Source organism: Sturnira hondurensis, unplaced genomic scaffold (genome assembly GCF_014824575.4).
Source record: "Sturnira hondurensis isolate 20B ecotype Veracruz unplaced genomic scaffold, ASM1482457v3 Scaffold0001074, whole genome shotgun sequence".
NCBI lineage: Eukaryota > Metazoa > Chordata > Mammalia > Chiroptera > Phyllostomidae > Sturnira > Sturnira hondurensis.
Genome location: NW_028073705.1, coordinates 4,237,671 through 4,262,173, shown reverse-complemented (window position 1 = coordinate 4,262,173; position 24,503 = coordinate 4,237,671). Strand labels below are relative to the sequence as shown.

Sequence of the window (24,503 nt, the reverse complement as noted above, 5' to 3'; positions counted from 1 at the left end):
AGGTCATATCCCAAAAGAAAACAGCGCAGGCTCATACAACAAAAACTGCCAGAAAGAATGGATTTTAAAGGGAAATGAAAAAGCCAGCTTGGCTTTGGACTCCTTTAAAAGCGACTAATGTTATCTGCCATTGTGTATATGGTCTACCAGGCACTGCTACTTAGGAGGTAGCCATTCTCTGTACCTCACAGCAGGGTATGAGCTATTCTATTAAGAGTTTTTATTTCTAATTTTTTAAAAAAAAAAAGACTAAATAAGGCCCTGGCTGGTGTAGCTCAGTGGATTGAGCATGGGCTGCAAACCAAAGGGTTGCCAGTTCAATTCCCAGTCAGGGCACATGCCCAGGTTGTGGGCCAGGTCCCCAGTGGGGGCCACATGAGAGGCAACCACACAGTGATGTTTCTCTCTCTCTTTCTCCCTCCCTTCCCCTCTCTCTAAAAATAAATAAATAAAATATTTTTAAAAAGTAAATAAGACAACAGACAACAAAATTTTCAAAGCACATCTTAATCATTTATTAAAAGGGGAAGAGTACAGCATTGAAGGAGCCAACTCTATAGAACAGTATTCAAGAGCATTAAAGGAAAATAGACCAAGACCAAATGATAAAGCCTTCAAAAGCACAGAAGCACGTACACCTACAAGCTGTTCAAACTGCATTGATTTACGAAGTACCTGCTGCAGGTTTTCTACATTTCTCCCTTAAAATTTTTTATTTTATTATTTTATTTTATTTTATTTTATTTTATCTTATTACAAGTTTCAATCTTAAACAAAGACAAAAATTGCATGAAATAACTGCATGACCTCACACAAGTCACAAATGCTGCAAGGGCTCTGTTATATAACAAGAAATGCTGTCATTTTATCACTGCCCTCTGATTTTTGTTATAGTCTCAGAGTCATGTAAGTAAAAGTTCATGATGAGAAAAAAAGTAACTTTATTTTATATCTGTTCCATAGAAAAACTGGCTAATTTGTATAAAAAGCAGTAGGTAGGAATAAGGTAGGGAAAATTGGTTGGTAAATCTGTTTCCAATCTTCTAAGCTTCCTTGGGATAAAGTAGTAAAATAGGAGGGTTCTACTGATTCTTATATAAGTAGACAATGGGGAAAAAATAATCCAGTGAGTGCCTCATTTCCAGATCCATATGGGGTTGATTTTCAATGTACAGTTTAATATATAAAAGGGGCCTTCTCCAAAAAACTCAGTACATTTTACAGATAAAATACAAACACACTAAATTTACTTATCTGCTCTGTACAAAACATCATTTCAGATGCTAGCAAAAAAAACAAAGTGAGAGATATTGTTCTTCAAGGAACTTCAGGTATTAATCTGCCTAATTGGGGCCCAGGTTTTATTCAGGTGTGGGAGAATTAGTCAGGCTATGTGAAGGAGAATGGTCATTGAGCTCTCTTACCTGTAAAAAGTATCCCCAGAAGCCATACAGAGTTCTCTTTAAGTTTCTTAATGTCCAGATGTTACCTCACTGAAGGCTTCTTTGGATTCATAATCTCCCTAGACCCCTGACAATCACACCCTGGGAGGACCTTATTTCACTAGGGAAATGCATCTGAGGAGGCAGACGGCTTTCAAGAAAACTCATCAAATCAGGGAAAATATCTTAGGTCTCTAGTGTGGTAGAATTATGCTCCCAAATATTAGTACTAAGTGAATATACTCTTAATCCCCCCTGCAAGTCTCTAAAAAAGTGGAGAATACCTTTTTTTTTTCAACTAACATTTTATTTCTCTCTCACCCTAACACCTAAACGGTTTACTGAGGTTCCTCCTGCTCAAAGACAAGATCATAATTCAGAAGGTAGCCATCATTATAGACATAAAGTTTCTGGTCAAAAGGGTGATAATTAATGCTCTGCACAGTTTCCTGCATCTTGTGCATTATAATGTTTAGTGTGCCCTCTTTCCCTGTGTTCGTGTCATAGTAGTAGAAAATCTCTTCTGTTCTGGTGTTCAGAGTGCGGGTGGCATACAGAACCCCACATACCATGAAGGCGTTAGACACAGATGGTTTATACTGCTTGGTATACCAAGTGTTCAGCACCGCCAGTGTGGTGTCATTGAGTTTACTGATCACCATGTTCCCAGTGCTGGCTTCAGTTGCATAAATCACCCACAACCCATTCTCATCTACAGCCAAGTCAATATCTTGCCAATCAACATTAGCATATGAAAAGCGATTATTATAGGCAGCGTCAGGGAGAGTTTGAGTCACAGCAGCTGTGCTGGTAGTCAGGTTAACTTTGGCAATGGTGCGGGAGTTGTACCAGTTGACATACATGTTGTTTTTGTAAACTACTGTACCACCACCCTGACCATAGAGAATCCGGTACTCTCGGGCATTTAAATACAACAGTAGATCATCCAGTGTATTATAGAGTCTGTAATATTCCAAGAGTTTCCCATCTGTATTTAAAGGCGCCACCCAATACAGCCCTTTGTCTGGGTTCTGGGGAGAGTAATCCCGACCCCAGGCACCATACTTGAAGGCAAACCCTCTCCAGTTGAGCTGAACTACAGCAGGTTTGCTGATGTTCGCCACACCACGATGAGCACAGCTCCCTAAACAAACAAGAAAATAAAAAGAGCATTCTTAGACAAAATGAACAAAAAACAAACAGTTTAATATCCTAAGAACTGAAGGAAGCCACAAACATTTTTCTCATCAAGGTTCAATGACAACAGTGGTTCTGATGGAGAAGAACCAAAACCTCTCTTGGTTTCTGTCTCAGTGCAAATTGGCTGTCAGCTCTAGAGAGAACGTTACATTTCCCTGGATTGGCTCTGAGTCTAGAAAATGAGGATAATTAAACCACCAAGGTTAGAGGGGTGGCTGAAATTCAGAAAAGGGGGATTTGGTAAATTTAATACATTTTTTCTATCAAGAAGCATTTCTCAAACAGTATTTCATTTCATTTTTCTTATAGAGATTTCAAAACAGCAGGGTCATTCCAGAATCTTACCTTGCTTCCATAAAGCCAGAAAGTGCCACTCACCAGGGTCAGGGAGAATCAATCATGATGAAGGAGAAGACTTTCCTGTGCAACTATCTTTTCCCTTCACGACTCTGCCCTCCCATGGGACCCCAAGTGCATATCCATACCATTTGCCAGAGCTCCCCCAAGCTAATGTTAACAGACGAAGTTTTGAATATGGATTTTAAAGATACAGAAAGATGGTACTATAATGGTGTGACTTCAGCCTTGAGAAGCCATAGGAGTTATTTTAAGGCAACATTGCCTGCTCTGTGCCCAAAGCATAGCCCATCACATAGATCACTTGGTGATCATCTTGCTTCAGAGTTATGAGGTGGATCCTCCTGTTTATAATCTGTATTCTACTGCAGCACAGAATGACAGGCAAGTACTTCATCATTCCCATTCTGACACTGTTGTCACAATGTGTACAATCAAGTGGGACCAGACTCACTAAATCTGCATCCCCTCTAACACTTGGGTGAATGACTCAGGCTGGACAACTGGCCCTTCCCATTGCATTTCCTCTAAAATGCCTATGAACCAAAATCATTTCTGAACTATAAAAAATAAAATAATTTTTTATTTTTTAATAATTCAAAGAGTTGAATATACATTTTCTAGGATCTTAATAATCCCCTTAAAATGGGTGAAACAGTTTATTGAATAACAAATAAATGCAACTTCAAGTACATTTGAGGTCACTTTCCCTCATCTGGCTACCTGGAGCAGAGCAGGTGAAGGAGGAGAAAGCAGAATCTGAATCTCTGCCTCTGGCTTTAAATACTTGGAGGGGGCCCTGGCTGGTGTAGCTCAGTGGATTGAGTGTAGGCCTGCGAACCAAAGCATCACCAGTTTGATTCCCAGTCAGGATACATACCTGGGTTGCAGGCCATATTCCCACTATGGGGTGTGCTAGAGGCAATCATACATTGATGTTTCACTCCCTCTTTTCCTCCCTCCCTTCCCCATCTCAAAAATAAATGCTTGGAGGGAATCAGGGAGCCATGGAGAGCATGTGTGGTGAGCTGGACCCAAAAGCAGAGCTCCAAAGAACTGCGCAAGGTTAGCACTGTGAAGGGCAAGGAGTGTAAAACTTGCCTCCAAGTCTCTGTTTCTGACCCATTTCCTTCCTTGCTAAATATCTCTCCCTCTCCCTGCCTCATTCAGGGACTGCTCAGAGGTGAAACCATTACTAGAAATTCTGCTTTTATTTTTCCAATCTGCTGGTGCTTTTTGGTCCCAGAATTAAATACATGCTCCTTAAATGCTCTCATAAATCTGCAGTTGGTGGGAAAGCCAGCCAACCATACAACAGGTAGAAAAATGAAACAATTCTGTACCCAACCTCAAATAATTTTGCATATCATTAAGCAGAACACAGCCATGGGTTTATTTTAATAATGCATGCACCATTTCATAAATAAAAAAGCAACATGTGTTCAGCCGAGAGACTGCTCCCACTAAAGAAATAATAAATAAAATTATAAATTATTATTTCTTCTCCTAAAAGTGATCTCTCAGATGAATGCTTGTTTGCTTTTGTTTATGAAACAATGCATGAATTATTAAAATAAAGTTAGCAGTGTGTTCACTTTAACGATAACAAAAACTGTTCGAGTTTCCATATGCTACAAACTAGATTTTCTAGTTAAAATATCTTCCCAAGAACTTATTTACTCAACTGCATTTCACTCTGAGGAAATGAAAGAAAGTCACTTTTTTCTTGAAGGTTAGAAGACTTAGGAACTGTTTGTTTAATTGAATCTTGCCTTCCTGAAAAGGAAATATCCCAAGCCAATAGCAACAAAATATTTAAAGAAAATTTATGATGCATATAACTAACTCAAGCATTATCATGGGGTTAAAGATAATAAACTATTCTGTCCTAGATGTGTAAATACTTAGATATGAATGAACCAAAACAATCTTCTCCTTAAAATCACTGCTACTAGCAGCACCAATAGTAATAATGGCTTATCATTTTACATGTTGGCAAGGAAATTAAAGTTGTACCTGGTATAAATATTAAAACTGTATGACCCTAAATCTCTTTTGCTCACCTCCTAACCATTCCTAAATATTCTCCTGTTCTTTTTGTTATCTTCACTTAATGCTCCTTTGGGCCATTTTTAGGATGCTGGCTTTGGTCAAAAAAGGAGTGAATACAGGCAAAAAAAAAAAAAAAAAACCCTAAGCATTGCTGCCAATACTACAGATGTGGCTATAGCAATGAAAAGCTATGGCAGATTTCCCTGCTTCCTGGCAGCAAACAGTCTTGGAAACAAGACTAAAACTGACAGCCGGTGTCCAGTGCTCATCCAGCCCAGCCACAGTGTCAAACCCTACCCCTACCTACACATCCACCCTAAGCTTCTTCCCATACATCCTTATCTCACACCCCTTCCCAGTCTCTTCCTTCATTTTAAGGGTATGTTAGAGACACTCCATCCCCCTCCTTACATATCTCATCCAAACTCTACCCTGCCGCTGATATAACAACCCATTGCCCCACCGTGACCCAAGTAAAAACAATTAATCATTTTGCATTTTCTGGTGAAAGAGGACACAGCATAGAACTGAGAGAAAAGGTACAACTTTAGCTCCTTTGCAAGCAAGGAAGAAAAGATATCTTGGTATTAATCAGGTTGGTGAGTTGTTGGAACTTTCTTGTCACTCCAGGAATCGCAAATGTACCTCTCTCTGTTAGAGCATCTATGCAAGGCAGCCTGGTGTAGTGAAAATATTACCACACAGATTCCAGTTCAGTCCTGACTCCAATACTTACTAGCTGTGTAACCTTGAGCAAGTTATTTAACCTTCTGAACTTCAGTTTCCTCATGTTACAAAAAATAATAATAATACCTACTCTGCAAGACTATTAGGAAAAGCACAAAGAAAGTAAGTACATGTAACTCACTAAATGGTAACTAGCAGCAACACACTCACATGATGTTACCATTGAAAGTACATGTGACTGTCTCCCTTCCTGGATAGTAGCTTTGCACCCATCCTGGTGACCCCAGTACTACAGTGTTTGTAGAATAAAGAAATGAAAGACTAAACAAATCTCTCAAACCCAGCTTACTTACTCATGCCGACAAAACACCAGCCCTCCACCCTACTATATATCTAAATTTTTAGAAAACCCTGGTGTTCACAGAATATAATTCAAGGAATCTTTACACAATGGTAGCTTTGGTTGGCAATCTCTTCACCATGTAATTCATTAGACATTGCCATGACATTCTGAAAATATCCTGGGAAGCCACATGATGAGATTTTAAAATACTGTAACTTGGGTTTTTTTTAATATCATGGTTAGCATTTTTCTTTAAAGCCAAACATTATATGTCTGCAGAGGAAACTTAATCTTAGATCTATCAATATGCTCTCTCACCTAGGCAAGTGAACTTTGAGCCAAGAGGAGAAATATAGACTTGTGAGTATTAGGCAATTAAAACAGTAGTAATCATAAAATAATTAAGACTAAATTGACGGTGAATAATTGGATATATGCTACCCAACACTCTCCTCTTCCCTAAGCTTAGGATTTGGACAGGTCACCCCAAATCTTCCATGCTCTGGTCAACCACCATTTCCTGAGCACTTACATGTGTCAGCACAGAGCCTAGCATTACCAAGCAACATGGTGCTCAACCCTTGAGCATTTCTATCACATTTTGCCTATGCAGTCATTTAGATTCAGGGGAAAACCATGGAGAGACAGAGTCAGTTGTTTTCAGGGAAAAAAACTTAATGAGCAGAAGGCCAATTATTTTTGATTAGGAAGTTCTAGGAAATGAAGCAGAAAAAGATGGCATTTGCAGCATAAACCAAGTGTTAAGTGCACTTTATTGAACCTTTACTACATGTCCTGGTTCTAAGATCAAGAGGGATAGCAAAGATCAAGATCACAGGGATAGCAAACCACAGCTGCAAGGAAGGGTCCAAGAGAGCACAGAACTACTTCATAGCTAAAGCATGCATGCCATCTTTTTTTGTTCTATGCAACTTTGCAGTCCTAAAAGCAAAGAGGCCAGATTTTCAAGTCCCATAATAGTGAGGAACTTTAATTAAAATCTCCACAGGCTCACAACTTGGTAGTGCCTGGGGATTTTTCAATTCTGCATTGTCAACCAACCTAAACAGAAAGAGAGCAAGTGAAAGAAATTGATTTTAAAACATGACAAAAAGTCAGTTTAATATAAACATCATAAATATAATATGAACAAAGCTGGAGGAGGGCCAAGTGGCTTGGCCAGGATCCAGGTACAGCTAAGGTTTTAGGAAAGTGAGAAGAAATCTGGTCCACTTCACTTAAACAACACAGCTGGGCTGACAAAAGTCTAAGTGTAAGGACCTAGGGAAAAGTTCTAGGGAAAAAATATCCTAATAAAAATAACCCAACAGACTCCCTTGTTTTCCTCCTTAGATACTAAGCAGTGTTCTTTCTCCCCCACCACTGTCTGTGAATTTTATTGGCACCTGACATTATAGGTCCTGAGAAGACCAGGAAGGGAGGGGCCTTGCATGCCAGCCACAGGTCTGTCACTCCCTGTGACAGGAAAAGCAGAATCTTCACCATCTAAGTCCCCCCCTCTGAGAAATGATGGGTCTAAGCTAGATGGCCTTGAATGTTCATTCTGCTCTAAAATGTCCTTATTCTAAGAGATGTATAGAAAACTGCTGGAAAAATCTGTTCCATGAGGGAGACTTGCTGAGGTTAAATAAGGAAGAAAGAAAGACTCACTCAGGCATTATCAGAGGTTGTCATTGCTTCAACTCCTGCCTTCAGGGAGCCCTTGGTGGCGCAGCAAGATAAGTGCTCATTTACAACGCATGTTGGCACCGCTGATCCCAGACCCAATTTAGCCTCACTTTGTTACAAAGAACAGAACATGGCCTTTGTCCTAAACCTCCTCTGGTATGTCAGGCTATGACAGATTCCCAAGTGCAGAAGGAGGGAGAGACCCCTGAACAGGACCAGAAGGTTGATAACTATGGCAGTATGTAATTAAAGCCTTAAACAAGCCAGCTACACTGACAAGGATCCAGAAACGCAAGGCCTAAAAGGAAGCAGGTTGTGACAATAGGAATTGATGAAAATAACAAGCACTGACTAGGTGATGAAAAGATACAATGCACACTCAGGCTGAGATGCTCACGACCTGTAGCGATTGTTTCTCTGTGACAAGGCGTCTCTGAGGGACAGGGCTGAATGCCGCAGCTGAGAGGCTGGCTTTAGTTCACTTGGAGGGATGTGCTGAAGCGCACAAGGACCTGGCACTGCCTTTGTTCGCAGCAAGGTTTTCACTTCAATTATCCTCGTTAGTAATAATAACAACTGCCAGTGTGTAAGTGCCGATCATAAAAGCGCTGAGCTCCCGAGCCTGTTTCATTACTCTCACAGCAACCCTGCAAGGCAAGCACTATTATTCTCCCATTTTATACGTGAAGAGATTAAGGATCTTTTCACTGTGGCCACATAGGTGGGAAGCTCAGGTCTTTGGGGTCCCAAAGCCATGCTCCTGACTTCTACACCCCACTCCCTCCATTTGCATTCACCAGGTACTTACTGAGCACCCACCTCTGTGCTATACTAGACCCCAAGGGGGATCCATTATAGAGTGTGATGTCATTCCTCCCCTCCAGGAGTTCAGTCCAGAGGAGACCACAGGAGGCACCCACAAGTACAGGACATGTGAGACCACCCATTAAATCCTCACGGAATTTCAGGATGCTCAGCATGCATTTAAGAAAAGCACAAAGGAGCTCTGGCTGCGTGGCTCAGTTGACTGGAGCATCATCTTGTACTCCAAAAGACTGCAGGTTTGACTCCTGGTCAGGGTATGTACAGGAGGCAAATGATAATTGTTTCTCTTTCACATCGATGTTTCTCTTTCTCTCTCCCTTGTTCTCTCTCTTTCTTGCTCTTTCATCCTCTCTCTAAAATCAATAACGTATCCTCATGTGGAGATTAAAAAATTTTGTAAGAGGAGAAAAATAAAAAGCACAGAGGAAAAATAAAGAGGCAGAGGGAAGGAGGGTAAGAGAGAAGGAAAGGAAGCTTCAAGTCATTATCCCAGCTCATCATATAAATGAGCCAATCAACCCTCACAATCCACAGGCAGTGTGGAGTCCATGCAGATTCTAGAGGCTTTCGCCAGGTCCCTGACAGCAGCTCCATCGCCAGAGGGATATTTGTCCTGTTAGTAAATGCAAAGGGGATATGTATAACACGTGGATTTTGTTTTTAATCAACTCTCTGTGCTTTTCCTCTGTGAGCTCCAGAATGTGATAGTTTGTAAAGCTACTGGAGAAGGAGATTTAGAAGATGGAAGGGTATACTCAGAACGGCAAAACACCCATTCTTGTTTCAGGGTTACAATCCTGAATCCCTTCCCACCCCAACCTAGGCTTCTGGGGGCCTGGCTCAAGGGGTAGAAATATGGCATGTTTACCTGGAACGGGACGAGGTAGGGCAGCAGGGACATTTTCGACTTTAGAGGCCTCACATTCCTTCAGCTTTTTCTTCAGAATCGCAATTTCTCGGCGAATAGTAAGGACATTGTTTTTGTCCAGTGTCTCAAGCTTCTCTACCAGGAGAGTCATATTCTTTATCTAAGGAGATAAAAATTCAGAGTGACTTTATATTATTGTGCAATTTCTTTCATAAACATTCCAGGGCTAAATTTGTCCCTTAGTGAAACATTGCTAGAGAATACATTCAAGATTCTTCTGAATGGTTTCATTTGGAAGAATACATTTTATGGTTTAGCGTGAATGCCTGTCAGATCTCAGGTAGATGTGTATGACAAGAAGAAAATGGCAAAGATTTTAATAGCTTTAATAATAGAGCACAGGCTCAGTCTAAGCATCCACAATGTCCATTAAAGTTCATTTCTAATAAACTCATATTTACTCCTGTTGTATCATAATTAATTTTCTAATGAATGGTGAAGAACAGAGAAAACTTAAATTATAAAATATATAACTAGAATTCTCAATTATAGCCCATCCCATGACTGCTAGTAAATTCTCATTGATATAAATTACCCAGCCATGGTCTTTATCTACAGAGTTTAAAAGGCTTCCTAAAACGCAATAAAAAAAAAAAACTCATTTAAAAAGGGTTGCCAGGACTTCTGGCCAAGATGGAAACATAGGTAGACACACTGTGCCTACTCACACAACCAAAAGGAGGACAATGACAATTTAAAAACAAAAAACAACCAGAACTGACAGAACAGGGAACTGTATGGAAGTCCAACCACCAAGGAGTTAAAGAAGAAACATTCATCCAGACTGGTAGGAGGGGCGGAGTCAGGCAGCCAGGCAGAGAGGACAGGCAGCAAGGCAGCAGCTGTCGGACCAGGAGGTCCCACATTCTTGTGCAGATAAACTAGGCGAAACAAAGGGGGAGCGGGAACTCCCAGCCTCACAAGAAAGTTCACTGGAGAGATCCACAGGGTTCTAGAGAGTAAACAAAGTCACCCACATAGGAAATAGCACCAGAAGGGCCCAATTTGCTGGTGGGAAGCTGGAGAAGTAACTGAAATCTGGCAGAGAGCAAAGCAAGTGCCATTGTTCCCTCTTGGACCCCTACCTCACAAACAGCATCACAACCCAGGAACTTGGGTTACTTCCCCTGGTGAATATCTAAGTCTCCACCTCTCACTATGTAACAGATGTGTTAAGACAGAAAAAATGGTCCAAAGGAAAGAAAAGATAAAAGCTCCAGAAAAAAATACAACTAAGCAATGAAGAGGTAGCCAACCTATCAGATGCACAGTTCAAAACACTGGTAATGAGGATGCTCACAAAACTGATTGAATTTCATTGTAAATTAGATGAAAAAACGAAGGCTATGCTAAGTGAAATAAAGGAAAATGTACAATGAACCAACAGTGAAGGGAAGGAAACTAGGACTCAAATCCATTGCGGACCAGAAGGAAGAAAGAAACATCCAATCAGAACAGAATTTTTTTAAAAATTTGAAAAAATGAGGAAAGGCTTAGGAACCTCCAGGACATCTTTAAACATTCCAACATCCCAATTATAGGGGTGCCAGAAGGAGAAGAGGAAGAGCAACAAGTGGAAAATTTATTTGAACAAATAGTGAAGGAGAACTTCCCCAATCTGGCAAAGGAAATAAACTTGCAGGAAGTCCAGGAAGCTCAGAAAGTCCCAGAGAAGTTGGACCCAAGGAGGAACACACCAAGGCACATCATAATTACATTACCCAATATTAAAAATAAGGAGAAAATCCTAGAAGCAGCAAGAGATAAGGAGACAGTTACCTACAAAGGAGTTCCCATCAGACTGTCAGCTGATTTCTCAAAAGAGGCCTTGCAGGCAAGAAGGGGCTGGAAAGAAGTATTCCAACTCATGAAAGGCAAGGACCTACATCCAAGATTGCTCTATCCAGCAAAGCTTTCATTTAGAAGGGAAGGACAGATAAAGTGCTTCTCAGATATGGTCAAGTTCAAGGAGTTCATCATCACCAAGCCCTTATTATATGAAATGTTAAAGAGGTTTATCTAAGAAAAAGATTAAAAATATGAACAGTAAAATAATAGAAAACTCACAATTTTTAACAACCATACCTAAAACAAAAACAAAAACAAACTAAGCAAACAACTAGAACAGGAACAGAACCACAGAAACAGAGATCACATGGAGGGTTAGCAACAAGGGAGTGGGAGGAGGAGAGAGAGGGGAAAGGTACAGAGAATAAGTAACATTGATGGTAGGTGGAAAATAGACAGGGGGAGGATAAGAATAATATAGGAAATGTAGAAGCCAAAGAACTTATATGTATGACACATGGACATGAACTAAAGATGGGGAATGTGGGTGGGAGGGGGTGTACAGTGTGGAGGGGAGTGAAGCGGGGAAATAGGACAACTGTAATAGCATAATCAACAAAATATATTTTAAAAAATGGGGCAAAAAAAGGTTTGCTAGTATGTAGAGAGAAGTTCCAAAAGGGACCATTCAGAAAGATTACGTGATCATTCAAAAGGAGAAACAGACCTAGTAAATCCAAAATGAGGTAAATTGTGGCTTTCTAATCCCATGAGGATAAATCCAGAACAGAGAAGGCACGTGACCTAACTTGGCCATAAAGTTGTTCATATCATCTCCTTTCTAGAGACATTTAAAGGCCATTTGGTTCTGGGACAAGACCCTGATTATTAGCTGAGATCCGCTCCTCAGTCAATATGTTCCAATTGTGTTTAACATTCTAGTCAAAAACAGGTGTCCAGTTCTGGCAGAACACTGGGATATTTCATGCGGTCATGAGAGGGTAGAGACTTAGAAGTCAGAAGAGAGAGATTCATATATTCTTGTACTAACACTGACAACTGAAGACACTTATTATCAATACGTTGAGAAGTAAGTTCACCTCTTACCTCTACTTCCAGCTGGTCAACAATATCTGAGCTTCCAACAAAACTGCCCTTCAGCTGGACGATCAGTTTCTTCATCTCCTTCACTTCTAGCCTGATGAGCTCAAAGTCCAATTCAGTATAAGAAATGGTGTCTTTTTCCATGATCTCTACCCGGACAGTTAGGTTTGAAAGTTTCTTTTCATAGATACTGATTAATTGGACATACTCCTTCACCTGAAAGGAAGTCAAAAAGCTCATCAGTTCTCAGAGTAATATCATACAGTTTTCTCCACTACCACATCCTTGGGGGCAATTTGATTGTTATCGATTATTTTTTTAAGAAATAGATCGAAAATATATTTCACAATATATTTTAACCTAGCCAAATACAAACTAAAAAGAACTTATTACTACAGTGGGGAGAGAATGGACATTGTACTTGCATAAACTAAAATAATTTTGCTTCAGAGTCATCATCACTTACAAGTACATTTTCACCTCTAATTTAGTATTTAAAGATATTACCTCTACAGACTAAAGTGGTCTGAATCAGATTCTCTTGCCTTCTCTCCTCCCATTAGTGCACATGCTGTACATCAGAGTTTCTCAGCCTCAGCACTACTGATATTTGGTGCTAGATCATTCTTTCTTGTGGGAGGTTTTCTTGTGTGTTATAGGATGTTTAGCAGTATCCCTAGCCTCTACATGCCAGTAACACCCCCCACCCCCCCACCCCCCCAGGCATGACAACCAAAAATGTCCCAGAGATTCCTTAATGTTCCCTGGGGACAAAAATCACCACCACCTCCACCCTTTAGAACCACTGCTCTACATACTTTCTAGAAGAAAGACAAATACACTAAGTAGAATTCTTTCCTTGTTCACCATATGCAATGAGTTTTGAGACCCTTTTCCTTTTACAAAATGGCATAAAGACCCAAGGTACTACACAATATGTGAGTGTATGTACAACTATGAAATGTTCATTTCATTAAGTGAACCCATATTTATTCTAAGAACTGATTATTGCAATCAGACCTTTAAATTGCACATTTGTTGCATGCATTTGAATATCTGATCATTACTTACGATCATTACTTATGAATTTTTGTAAGTTAAAATACTTACAAAAATTCCCTTGATGGTTTACTGTGTAATTGGAATCTCCAAATGGATATTTCAATAAACACAGTTGGTGGTTCTTTCTGAGTTTGATCTCTAAAAGAAATGCCACGGCTTTTTAAAAGACCTGCTCATTAAAAGTTACTTGTTTTACATTTGAACACAAGTGATAGTTTCCCCCAAACTATGTTAATGTCAAGTAGCTGATCCACAATACCTGGATGAAGTCAGAGCCAGATGTTGGTTTCTAATCCTTCTACTACTGAAGGCAGCCTTAACTTTTGTCATTTTAGCCCTTCCACTCAACCCCACCGTGCAAATTAGTGTAGACTCATAGACCGCAATCCTGAAGGGCCAGAGCTTAAGGCAAAGAGGATTTTAATGAAAGTTGAAAATGCAGCCCTTAGCACTGATGATGTATTTCCTCAGGCAACTGATGCTCACTGCCATCAGATGTGTCATCACTCAGAGGATAATAAAGCTGGTGACATTTTGGCAGATAAGAAGGTTAAAAATTATATATATATATGTATACACAGTCTGTCCAGAGGGTATCCAGCCATGTAATACAAAAAAAGACATTTACTGAAGAAGATACAAGATATAAGAAACATTGGATAGAGGACAATGATGGCTCTGTCCCCTTCTAAGTAGGCACCTTGGGACCTCACATAGTTCTCCCAACTGCGATCAGCTGCCCCATCATATTTTCCTGAATCTCATTGACAGTCTGAAATCCCTTTCAAAGGTGATTTTGGTTTTGGAAAAAGCCAGAAGTAACAGGGCGCCAAATCTGGGGTGTAGGGGAGCTAAGTCACTTGGCTGATTTAATGTTTCACAAAAAAAACATGCATGAGTTGTAATGTATGAGCGGGCACATTGTCATGATGAAGCTGCCAATCACCAGTTGCCCATAGCTGAGGCCTTCTGAATCATCTGAATAGTTTCTGTGGAGGAATGTTCCAGCTTAATGCAAAATTTTATGCAGATTCATTGCTCTACTCATTCAGTCATTTTGCATGTGACAGCCATACAGTACACATGCTCACTCGACAGCATCTACCACCCCCACTGACTAGTACAGTGAAGTTGTCATTGTTCACACATGTGCATGCCAGTCCACTCTCCTTGGCTGCCAGGTTACATCAGTGTCACACAAACCACTCTTGTTATATTAAAATGGCTGGACTTTTTCTAGACAGACATCGTATACATACATATGTATAAAACCTAACAAGCTCCCTCAAAAGTGCAAACACAGATATAAGGCAAACATATTTCAATTTCTAAAATAAAAAAAATCAGACATATAACCTTGCCTTTGATATAATAGTAATTAATAATAATAATAAAGTCCCAATTCATTGCAGAAACAGAAGCTTACAAAATGAATATTTTTGTTGGAATTTAGCCTTGCCACCTCCTGTAATAAATGAAACACCCTCTGCCTTCCTGGAACATTTTGGTGGCAGATTGATCACAGCTGTTGCTCTACAAAAATGAGTGATTCAAAAGTCATCCCTGCTAAATAAAACGTGGCTCTCACTGAAAACCAAGGCATAACTTGGAGTTTGTTTCCTGTGAGAATGCATGGTATGCCTGTACTAGTTCAGCCATGAAAGGAAAGGTCTCTGAATATCTGTTTGGGAAAAGGCTTAGGTTCTTTCAGCTGACATTTAAAGGAAAGCTCAGTGATGTTTGGGAGACCTGGAATCATCCATGGAGTTATGGAAAACGGGAGAATTTGGGGATAAGCCAGAAAATCTTGACAATGTAAACTTTACTAATATAAGCTTATTGTACAGATCTTTAATGCTAAAATGGCATGGAAAATTCTGAGAGCATCCTAGCTCTCTCTAGAATACAGGTGGCAGACACAAGGCCCGTGGTCCGAATCCAGCCCTCCACCTTGTTTTATCTGGCCTGGCATCATGTTTTTACCCAGCAGCAGCACTGAACTCTCGATAAACTGTTAAGCAATAGTTACATTTATACAGTCCTAAAATTATATTTGGCCCTTTGAAGGCAACCGCAAGGCTAATGTGGCCCCTGGTGAAAACGAGTTAGACACCCCTGCTCTCGAGGCTGCAGTCTTAGCAGAGGCAACCCAACTTGCCCTTGAATGCATAGTGAGAATATGGGTATAGCCCTAAGGCGGCACATCCTTGTGTCAACATCTCTACCCAAGGCTCCTCATCACTACAAGTTGAGCTTTAAAGATTTATCTCTGCTTGCCTTCAATTGACAGCCTTACATTCAGAGCTTCCGTGCTTATATTTGCTGCACACATATATGTCACTGATGCGTTCTAAGAATCAAAGTTTGTTTAGTTTCTTTTTTGTGGAACGTTTGTGTTGTTCTGCACAATAAATGTGGTCCTGCAATAAATACGGTACAATACAGCGGGCTATTAAGCTAAAGAATTAGTCTGGCTCATGTTTCTCCCAATTCCCCCCAAAATCTGTGATTGCAACTATGGCCAGATTATTTGAAATAAGTAAATGTACTTTGCAGCATACTCATTTTAATATATCATCAAAAATAAATGCAACAGTATTAGATCATCTTGAATTGACCATCATGACATATGAAGCACTTTGGAGCTACACCTACCTAAACTGTAACTGACCAGTACTTAGTGGGCATTTGCGCACTTAACTTTCTCTAAAACTTAGCTTCCTGCTATAAATTGGGGGTAATGGTATCAAGCTTAAAGATTATTGTGAAGACTAAAGATAATAGACATTAGTGCCTAGTATAATGGGTACCATGTAAGTTACAGCAATTGTTAGAGAAACAGTATTTCGGTTTTTTTCAACCTGACCTTTAATTTATTATATTTTACTGCATAAAACATTGTTCCATCAATGTTGCTTGTTTACGGGCTACCTAAATGTCTCACAGGCTGCCTCAATCTTCTCATGCATGAGAATATATTAGCAAATGCTTGATATTAAATAACTTGCCCCAAAGACCATAACCTTCCAGAGAAAATAAAATCCTGAGCTGCCTATTTTGTCATCCCCTTCTGAAGAATAGTCACAAGAGGACATATTATAAACAACAGAAAAGTGTAAAATGCTTTCAGCATCTCAGACAGAGACATAAGTCTTCTCCGTGTACTGGCAGGTAGTGAATTAACGTAAGGCAGTCAAACCCTTTCTACTGGCCTGCCCAAATGGGCATTCCCCCGGGGCCTCTAGATAAACGGTGATTTCCAAGGCAACCTAGAGACAGCTATAATAATTCACCTGGAAATTCAGAAGCTCTTAGCTGAAGAGATAACTTTAGATTTGAAGTCATTAGTGACCCAGAGCCTCTCCTCTGGGGTCTGCACTGGAGGATGGTGTCAGTATGGCTGAGAGAAAAGAGAGCCGGGGTTAATTCTGAAGACCCAAATTCCTAACCTGCCCAGAGAGGAGTGACATTTAACATTTATGTCTCTTTACCTTTATGAACTTCAGTTTTTCTATCCCTAAAATTAGAAGGAGAAGGCAAACATATCTGCTTTGAAAGAAGAATAGAAATGGAAGCATTTAGAAAAGCACAAACATAACGTGTTACTGTTATTGTTATTATCCCCTGTCACACCGATCTATTATGCAAATTTCAACAGTCAGGACTATTCCTTTCCCAGGCCCCAATCACCAGGTTTTTTTAGGACCAGCCACTCACATTTTCACAACCAAAATTTTTTCCACCTACTCCGCACTTCTTCCCTGCCAATTCTTAGCAAGGCAGATACCACCTGCCCAACTCATGGAACTGGAATTAAACACCCCACACTCACAAACCTGGCAAGATACAGGCTCTCCCCGAAGCAGCATGGGGTTTCACGCTGCCCTTCACACCGCTGCCAGCAGAAAAGACATGCAAATCAGTAGCCTGCACCATTTCAAAGCAGTGACTCCAACTGAAAAGATCTTTACCTAGGATTATACTTCACTTGTTATGTTTTTATGCATAACTTCTTATCTGCACTTGATTATGCTGGAATAAGGCTATGAATATTAATGATTGGAATTTATAATTTAGTGCTGTGCCTTTTCTGCTGATTAATTCAAGGACATTTATTTCTTAAAAAGCCAGATTCCAAAAGTAGTCAAACACATTTTCCTGGACACTCATTTAAATTTAGAATATTTATCTACCAATTCAGGTTGAAAGCAGAGTGTCAGCCTCACCAAAATTTTTTTAAAGATAACTATGCTGGACATTGTGGTAGCTAAACTTAAATATTTCGGGAAAACTTACTTTGAATCTTATAGGAAGGCCAGTGCTCCCTGAAAATTAATAGAGTGTTATTAAATAATGTATAATGTGATTATAGCCTAGCATGAACTCCACCTCTGCAGAAAATAGGAGCCTTTCAAACTGATTTTTAACTTGGCTTAAAAGGTAGAAAGGGTCAAACTGGAATGCAAAGTCTCCTTGCTCCAGCCAGATCAGAGAAAGGCAAGCCCTGTAGGAGAACTTGCTCCTCTTGAGGAAAGTGTTCATCAGGGGGGTTGAGTCAAGGTCTTTATTTGCCAAGGCTGAGTGACCTATTAGTTTTGATTCAAAGTCCCAGAGAAGCCTTCAGTTTTGATCTAATGCTGGACATGTCTAAGTAATGTTCCCACGAGACAATAGATGATAATCACCCAAAAAAGACAGTGGCTAGGGAAAAGAAAGTAAATTGAAAAGAGGAAATAAGAGGAAGAGAAAGAAAAAAAGGAAGGAAAGAAGAGGGATAATAGGCAGAAGATTTGGGGGAGTAGAGGAGGAGAAGAAACAGGAAGAGAAGGAGAAGGAGCCTTCCAAACGCAAGAGAAAACCAAAAGGAGTTTTAAAAACTTAAGAAGAAAGGGAAAGAAAGATTAAGAGGATGCACAAGAGAAAAGACTGAAGCAAGGGGAGAAATAAAGAACAAAAGAGGAGTAAATGAATAGGAATAGGAGAAAAAGTAAAAGAGAAGGAATGTAAAATAAGACATAAAGATGAAAGAGGAGAGAAAAGAAAGCAATGCTAGAGGGAAGACCAAAAGAAAGAAAAAAACAATTATAGAGTTGGAGTTTGCAGGGAGAGCTCAAGTCTTCTTTCCAACTGCATGAGTACCACCACCATGCTGAAGGGCATCTATCTACAGCATGAATAATCTCCAGCCATTTTCTCCCTGTGCCCCCATTTTTCCTGCTTGAAAGGACTCCATTACTGTACTGGAATAAACACTAAAGCCTCCATAGGATGCCAATGTGCTGTCTTTGATTTAGTAAAGAACAGCTGCTTAGAAAGTCCTGAATGAAATAATGAAACAAACAAAAACAAACACAGACATACAGACAACCTAATGGTGGTTTCAGAGAGGAAAGGAATGAGGTGGTTAAAGGGGGTCAAATGAAGGAAACTAGACTTTGGGTAGTAAGCACACAATAGAGTACACAGATGTTGAATTATAATGTGCACCTGAAAATTACAAGATATTATTAACCAATGTTATCCCAATAAATTAATTTGTAAAGTGTTTTGTTCATTCTTATTGAGATAGTGTCTGAAAAGGGAAAATTGCTTACTTTAGAAAGCTCTCTCTCAAACTTCTGGGAGAGAATGAGAGCCGTGCTTTCCAAGCGTTCCACCCTCTCCACTGGAAAGGCAGTGTCTGGCAGGGCCACGGAGCAGAGGCAGGTCCCATGGGCATCCTGGGAGCCAGTGAAATTGGAGGACTGTAAATAAAAATAAGTTCAACATCAGTAACAAGTTGGAGAAATGAGCTTTTTGGCAACTGGGGTGACAGAAATTGGCTTGTCAAAAGAGTGCTTAGAGGCAAGTGGAATCCAATGCACAAATGAATAGAATCATAGGAACTAGCTAAAACCACCATGTTTCACGGGCAGTAAATACTCTTAGAATTTTAGCCACATCTTCACCTGTTTAGCTAAACCACTGTGTCAGCCACCTTTAACTAAAAGATAATGCCTTTCTTGAGGAGGATTAAAAGAAATTATTACCGTACCCATGGAAGGAAAGGAAAATAAAGAACAGATGAGAGTCTAACTTTAAATTCCAAGTCTACCACTTACTGAACATGAACCCTTTTTAAGTTCCAGTTTCCCCACCTGTCAAAGATAACCTATTTTGCAGGGTTATCCTCCAGATTAACTGCATAGTGTAAACCAAGTTCCTGGCACAGGGTAGGTGATCAGTAAATGCTACTGTCCTTTTTTTTCTACTTACTTATTTTCTTTTCCTCACTTTACCCAAACCCCAACCCAATTCATCCCCATTGGAATGAGAAAAACATCAAGGATATGGGTTACAGTGCAAATATACAATGCAAATTCACATCCTGTCCTTACCAAGGAAATTGTATAATTAACATCCTTCAAAATGGAAACAAACTAGCCATTTGTTAAAAACTGAACAATGTATGAGTTTGAAGGTTTTATGCAAATTTTTAAAAAGTTTTTCAGCTTATACCCTGGCCAGTGTGGCTCATTTGGTTGCAGCCTCATCCCATAGACTGAAAGGTTACAGGTTCAATTCCCAGTCAGGGCACACATCTAGGTTGTAGTTTGTCTCTGGTCAGTGTGCATATGGGAGGGAACCCATCGATGTTTCTCTCTCATATCAATGTTTCTTGCCTCTCTCTCCTTACTCTCCTCTCTCTAAGCATGTCCTCAGGCAAAGATAAAAAAAAATTTAAGTTTCAGAAAAGTTATTTTAAAATATTTAATGTTTCTTTTTTAATTTATTTAATTATTGTTCAAGTACAGTTTTCTGTCTTTTACTCCCATAATGTTTCTTTAAAATATTCATGCTCACACTTCAATGCAACTGCATACTTTAAATGACAGGTTTGAAATATCCTGTTTCTCTTTTGCCCCCTTTTAACTTCTCTAAGGGGATCCCACCACAATGAACATTTTTTGATTACTATTATTGCTTTACAGAGTAACTCTTGGCAGCTGACTGGCTGTACCTTTCAAGGGTCTCATCTGACAGCCAGCCCAAAACTCACTTGTAGGACATCGACAGGAAGTATCTCTGTCTGAAACCAACAAGAGGAGAGCAATGGTTTGCAGAGTCTGAAAGAGACTCAAGCTACACCCCACAAAGCTGAGGAGGCCAGCTGGCTGCAGCTAAGGTTGTGTGTCCTGTGCATTTAATGTCTGCTGACCTCCTTGATTTCTGAGCAAGCTGGACCTAGATACTTCTGTAATCGAGATTTATTCCATCAGTGATCTCTGGCTTTTGCAACTAAATTGTTTGTTAAGTTAACCTCATCTTCTTTAAGATGAGCAGATATATATATAGATCTGTACCCCAAACTCTCTATGCCAGATGAATTCCTGACAATGGCTTCAGTTTTCTTTACCAATCACACCCACACCTGCAGGAGCTGAAGAGTAAGGAGGAGGAGTAAGCAGCTTTACCCTGAATGCCAGGGCTAGGAGGTGGGTACATGAATAAGGACTGAACAGGCCACTCTGGGAACCTGTCACAGAGGCCAGCTTCCCTTAGAACCAGCCTTATCATTCCCTCTGAAGGTAGAAAGGCTCCAACTCAAGTATGCCAAGGTTTTTACAGATGGGCCAATATATCATGGACTTTTGAAGAAATAGCTTATTATAATAAGTGTCTGCCAAAAAAAGGTCTTGCATTGCATTTTGACAAGGGAAGGTTAATTAGCTGCACAAGGCAGGGTTGGACCATTCTTCAAGTTCTCTGAAAAGCTCTGTCAACTCAGAGAACACTGGAGATCATCAAGCAGTCTCAGACAATCAACTAGAAACTACTAGCTAACAACTTTTAGTCCTGAAGTTCACCTGAAAGGCAAGCAAATCATTATGAGCCCTGCTGACAGTCATTCCATGGCTTCTATTGAACATCTCTGTCCCAGGGCTGTGGACTCCCCAGCTGCCATCCTGCTTATCATCAGTCCAGCGTGCTCAGCTGACATCAAAATGGGCCATAAGTTTGATCAGTGTCTCCCATTAGAGATATTTCTGCTCCTCACATTCAAAGACAATGAAGCTAATGGTGATGGGTCTCTCTCTGTGGTGAATGCTTAAACTCCATGTGTGTGTAACATGAGGAATGGAAGACAAAGGCAAGCACTTGTCCCTTTGGTTATTGGGAAGTATGTGACTCCCCTTGTGGAGGGCAAATAGGACCCTGTGTGCCCCACAAGACACCATACTCTAGTAGGTGCTCACTTACTCGGCATGTGTTCAATTAACATTTACTGGTGTCTATAATGTGCCAGGCTCAGGTGGTAGGGAGATAGATAAGAACTGATTCCTCCCCGTGAATCAGGCCCATTTTCATGATGAGAGTTGTCTATTTTTTTTTCAACAAGTCCCTTAGCCTGGTGACAAAAAATACATGACTCATTCCATTTCTGACTCCGCTACTTACTGTGTGGAGCAAAGCATGGAGCATTTTCTCATCTGCGAAATGAGGATGCTGAGAATGGCCTTTTCATGATGGGGGGGAGCAGCATCTGAGGCATGTAGAGCCTCTGAGCACTACAGCAGAAGGTGTAACTCACATTTGTGATTTGAGGTGGCAATTGGCTCTAATTAGCAGCCAAGTCTAAGTGCCTGTGAAGATTCAAGGCATAAAATAATGGTACTCAACATTTTCAAAGTACAGAAAATGATACATTTGGAACTTGCTCAATGACAGTTATAAAGGGGTTTTCCACCACTTTCCAAAGAGCTCATCAAGCTGACAGCCAGCCCTAGAAAACTGGGTTTCAGTGGAAGTGACACCCTACAGCCTACTGTAGAAGAGAAGCTGGAGCTGTAATACTGACTCACCAGAGGAAGATACATAAACCAGGAAAGAGACTGAAACCTCCAAGGGCAATTTAACTACCATTTCTTATCTACTTTTAAATATTTATCACCTTATCGAACAATAGGCATTTTGGATTTCTGTTTCTTGACCTACATTTTATTTTCTATTTATTTTAACTGATCATCTTACTCAAATACTGATTTCTGATTGGTGATGAAGTTTCAAAATAAATTATTGTTGCTATCTCATTTAAAAAATATATTAACAAGTCTAATTGTCTCTGTGAAAATTGTGCATTTAAATGAAATAAAATGATGCATCTCAGTTCTGGCTACAAAGAAACTTTAGACATATTCATGATTTCCAAAGCAGTTTCCTTTTAGAAATAAGCAGTTTTCATCTATCTGCCTTGAAAATACAGTAAGCTGCAGAGAGAGAGATGGAGAAGACTATGGGCAGACATTTTGAGTTGTGGAACTTGCTAGCTTATAATGACCTTAAGTCAATGACTTTATCTCTCTAAGCCTTGATTTTCACATCTCTACAATGGGATCATTAATTTTATCTACCTCTTAGAGTTAAGTAAGATGATACATACTATGTACTTGACAAAGTCCTGGCATTTATTAGGCACCCAATGAACACCACTGATGACATTTTTGTCTGGGTCCTATCTAAACTATTTTTAATCAACACATTTTTATTGCCTATGTATTCTTGGTAGTAAAAACAACAAACAAAACCTTTTCCTCCTCTCTTCCTTTTGGCCCTTCCATTCAGACATGATCATGTAAGACCTGACTTGTGAGTAAAGGTCATAGAAATGCAGGGGGATAGTTTCTGGAGGATTTAAGACTCCTCCACCCCAAGTCACCCCTTAGCATGGAAAGCCTAAGCTTTGCAGAGCAAAGCTCCTACTGAAAGGCCCAGAGCTCATGTGGGCAGAGAATGAGGAACTTCTTCTTGTTCCCTAACCTCTCATGTCTCCATGCCTTTTTCTATTCCCTTAAGGTAGGTCCACAGGACTCATTGCAAAGAACTGGGCTCACTACACGTTCTAGTAACGCAGCCTCTAGCACATGGCTGGTTTTGTTGATTTGTTTGTTTGTTGCTACTTGTGTTGTTGTTTTGAGCTGGAAATGGCTCTAAAAATTTCCTATAAAGAAGATTGAAAAAGAACAATTACTCCTCCAGGGAAATACGTATATGTAATAGAACTTTTCTGGAAACCAATGTCTCCTCCCCTTACTTCTGTCACCCGAAACAGGCTTGGGGAGATGGTCAGAGCTCCAGCCAGACCACTGTGGCTCTCACTCCTTCCAGGGCTATCCTTCACCATCTTCAGAGTCTCTGCTGGACAGCTCTCATCCAGGACAAAACCTGGGCATCTCTGCTTTTAGAGTGCCCTTCCCACACCTCTCTCCATCCTAAAGTGCAGCCAGGCTGGAGAGCCTCTGTAAAGCTTAGATTGTTTCCTGAACTGAGATGTCATCTCTCTTGCTAACAATTTAATTATTTCACCCAGGTTTTAATTCATTTTCTTGGCACCTACAGTTAACAAAGATAGCCGTAAATCTTTTAGAGTGATCAGGTCTAGCCATCCATGAAATTATATTCAGGTCCCCAAAAAGCAAGAGGAAGGGGATGACTGCAGCTCTCAGACTTGGAGGCCTACTTACCTGGGTCCTGGAGCCAGAACGATATCCAGAGCTGGAATGAGATCCGGAGCTCCAACCGTATCCGTAGCTGCTGCCGCCGGCTCCCCTGAATGTGGAACCAGAGCGAGAGCCAGAGCCAGAGACGGAGTTAGGGGTGAAATTACTGAGAGGTGAGGCACTGGGGTTGGGGTAAGAGGCCAAGGTCCCCCGAAGCCCCGAATCCTCTTCAGCCCCTGCAGGTGGGCTGAGGAGGAAAACAAGGGCTTGAAGGAAGGCGAGCCAGGGCCTCATCTTGTGCTTTGGCTGGAGCAGCTGGCTTCTGCCCAGAGTCCACGGCATTTTTATAGTGCCCAGTGGGGATTTCCCCATGCCAGTTTGTGGGGAAAGAGGAAGTCACCAGGGAGCACGTGATGACCCTGAGATGGTCAGGGCACCCAGGAACCTGAGTCACCTCCACACCTTATCACTGAGCCCCCCACTCTGTCAGCTGCCCTTTGATCTGGTTATCTCCTGCCAAATATTAATTCAAATGTGCTTTTTCAAGC

General features: G+C 40.5%; 1 protein-coding gene across 1 annotated transcript; it reads right to left on the bottom strand.

The window, feature by feature from the left end:
- Positions 1–750: 750 nt before the first annotated feature.
- OLFM4 (olfactomedin 4) lies at positions 751–24,269 on the bottom strand. Its single transcript, XM_037060594.1, has 5 exons — positions 23,980–24,269; positions 19,072–19,221; positions 12,419–12,631; positions 9,464–9,623; positions 751–2,586 (listed from the first exon to the last, which is right to left on the bottom strand). Exons 1-5 carry the CDS (start codon positions 24,247–24,249, stop codon positions 1,781–1,783), a joined length of 1,599 nt encoding a protein of 532 aa, XP_036916489.1. The 5' UTR covers positions 24,250–24,269; the 3' UTR covers positions 751–1,780.
- Between the last annotated feature and the right edge of the window lie 234 nt (positions 24,270–24,503).

Coding starts and splice junctions, on each gene's coding strand:
- OLFM4 (XM_037060594.1), bottom strand. CDS start 24,249: ATGAGGCCCTGGCTCGCCTTCCTTCAAGCCCTTGTTTTCCTCCTCAGC. Junction 9,624..12,418: donor TTGACCAGCTGGAAGTAGAG/GTAAGAGGTGAA, acceptor TTATCTCCTTAG/ATAAAGAATATGACTCTCCT. Junction 2,587..9,463: donor CCTACCTCGTCCCGTTCCAG/GTAAACATGCCA, acceptor TTGTTTGTTTAG/GGAGCTGTGCTCATCGTGGT.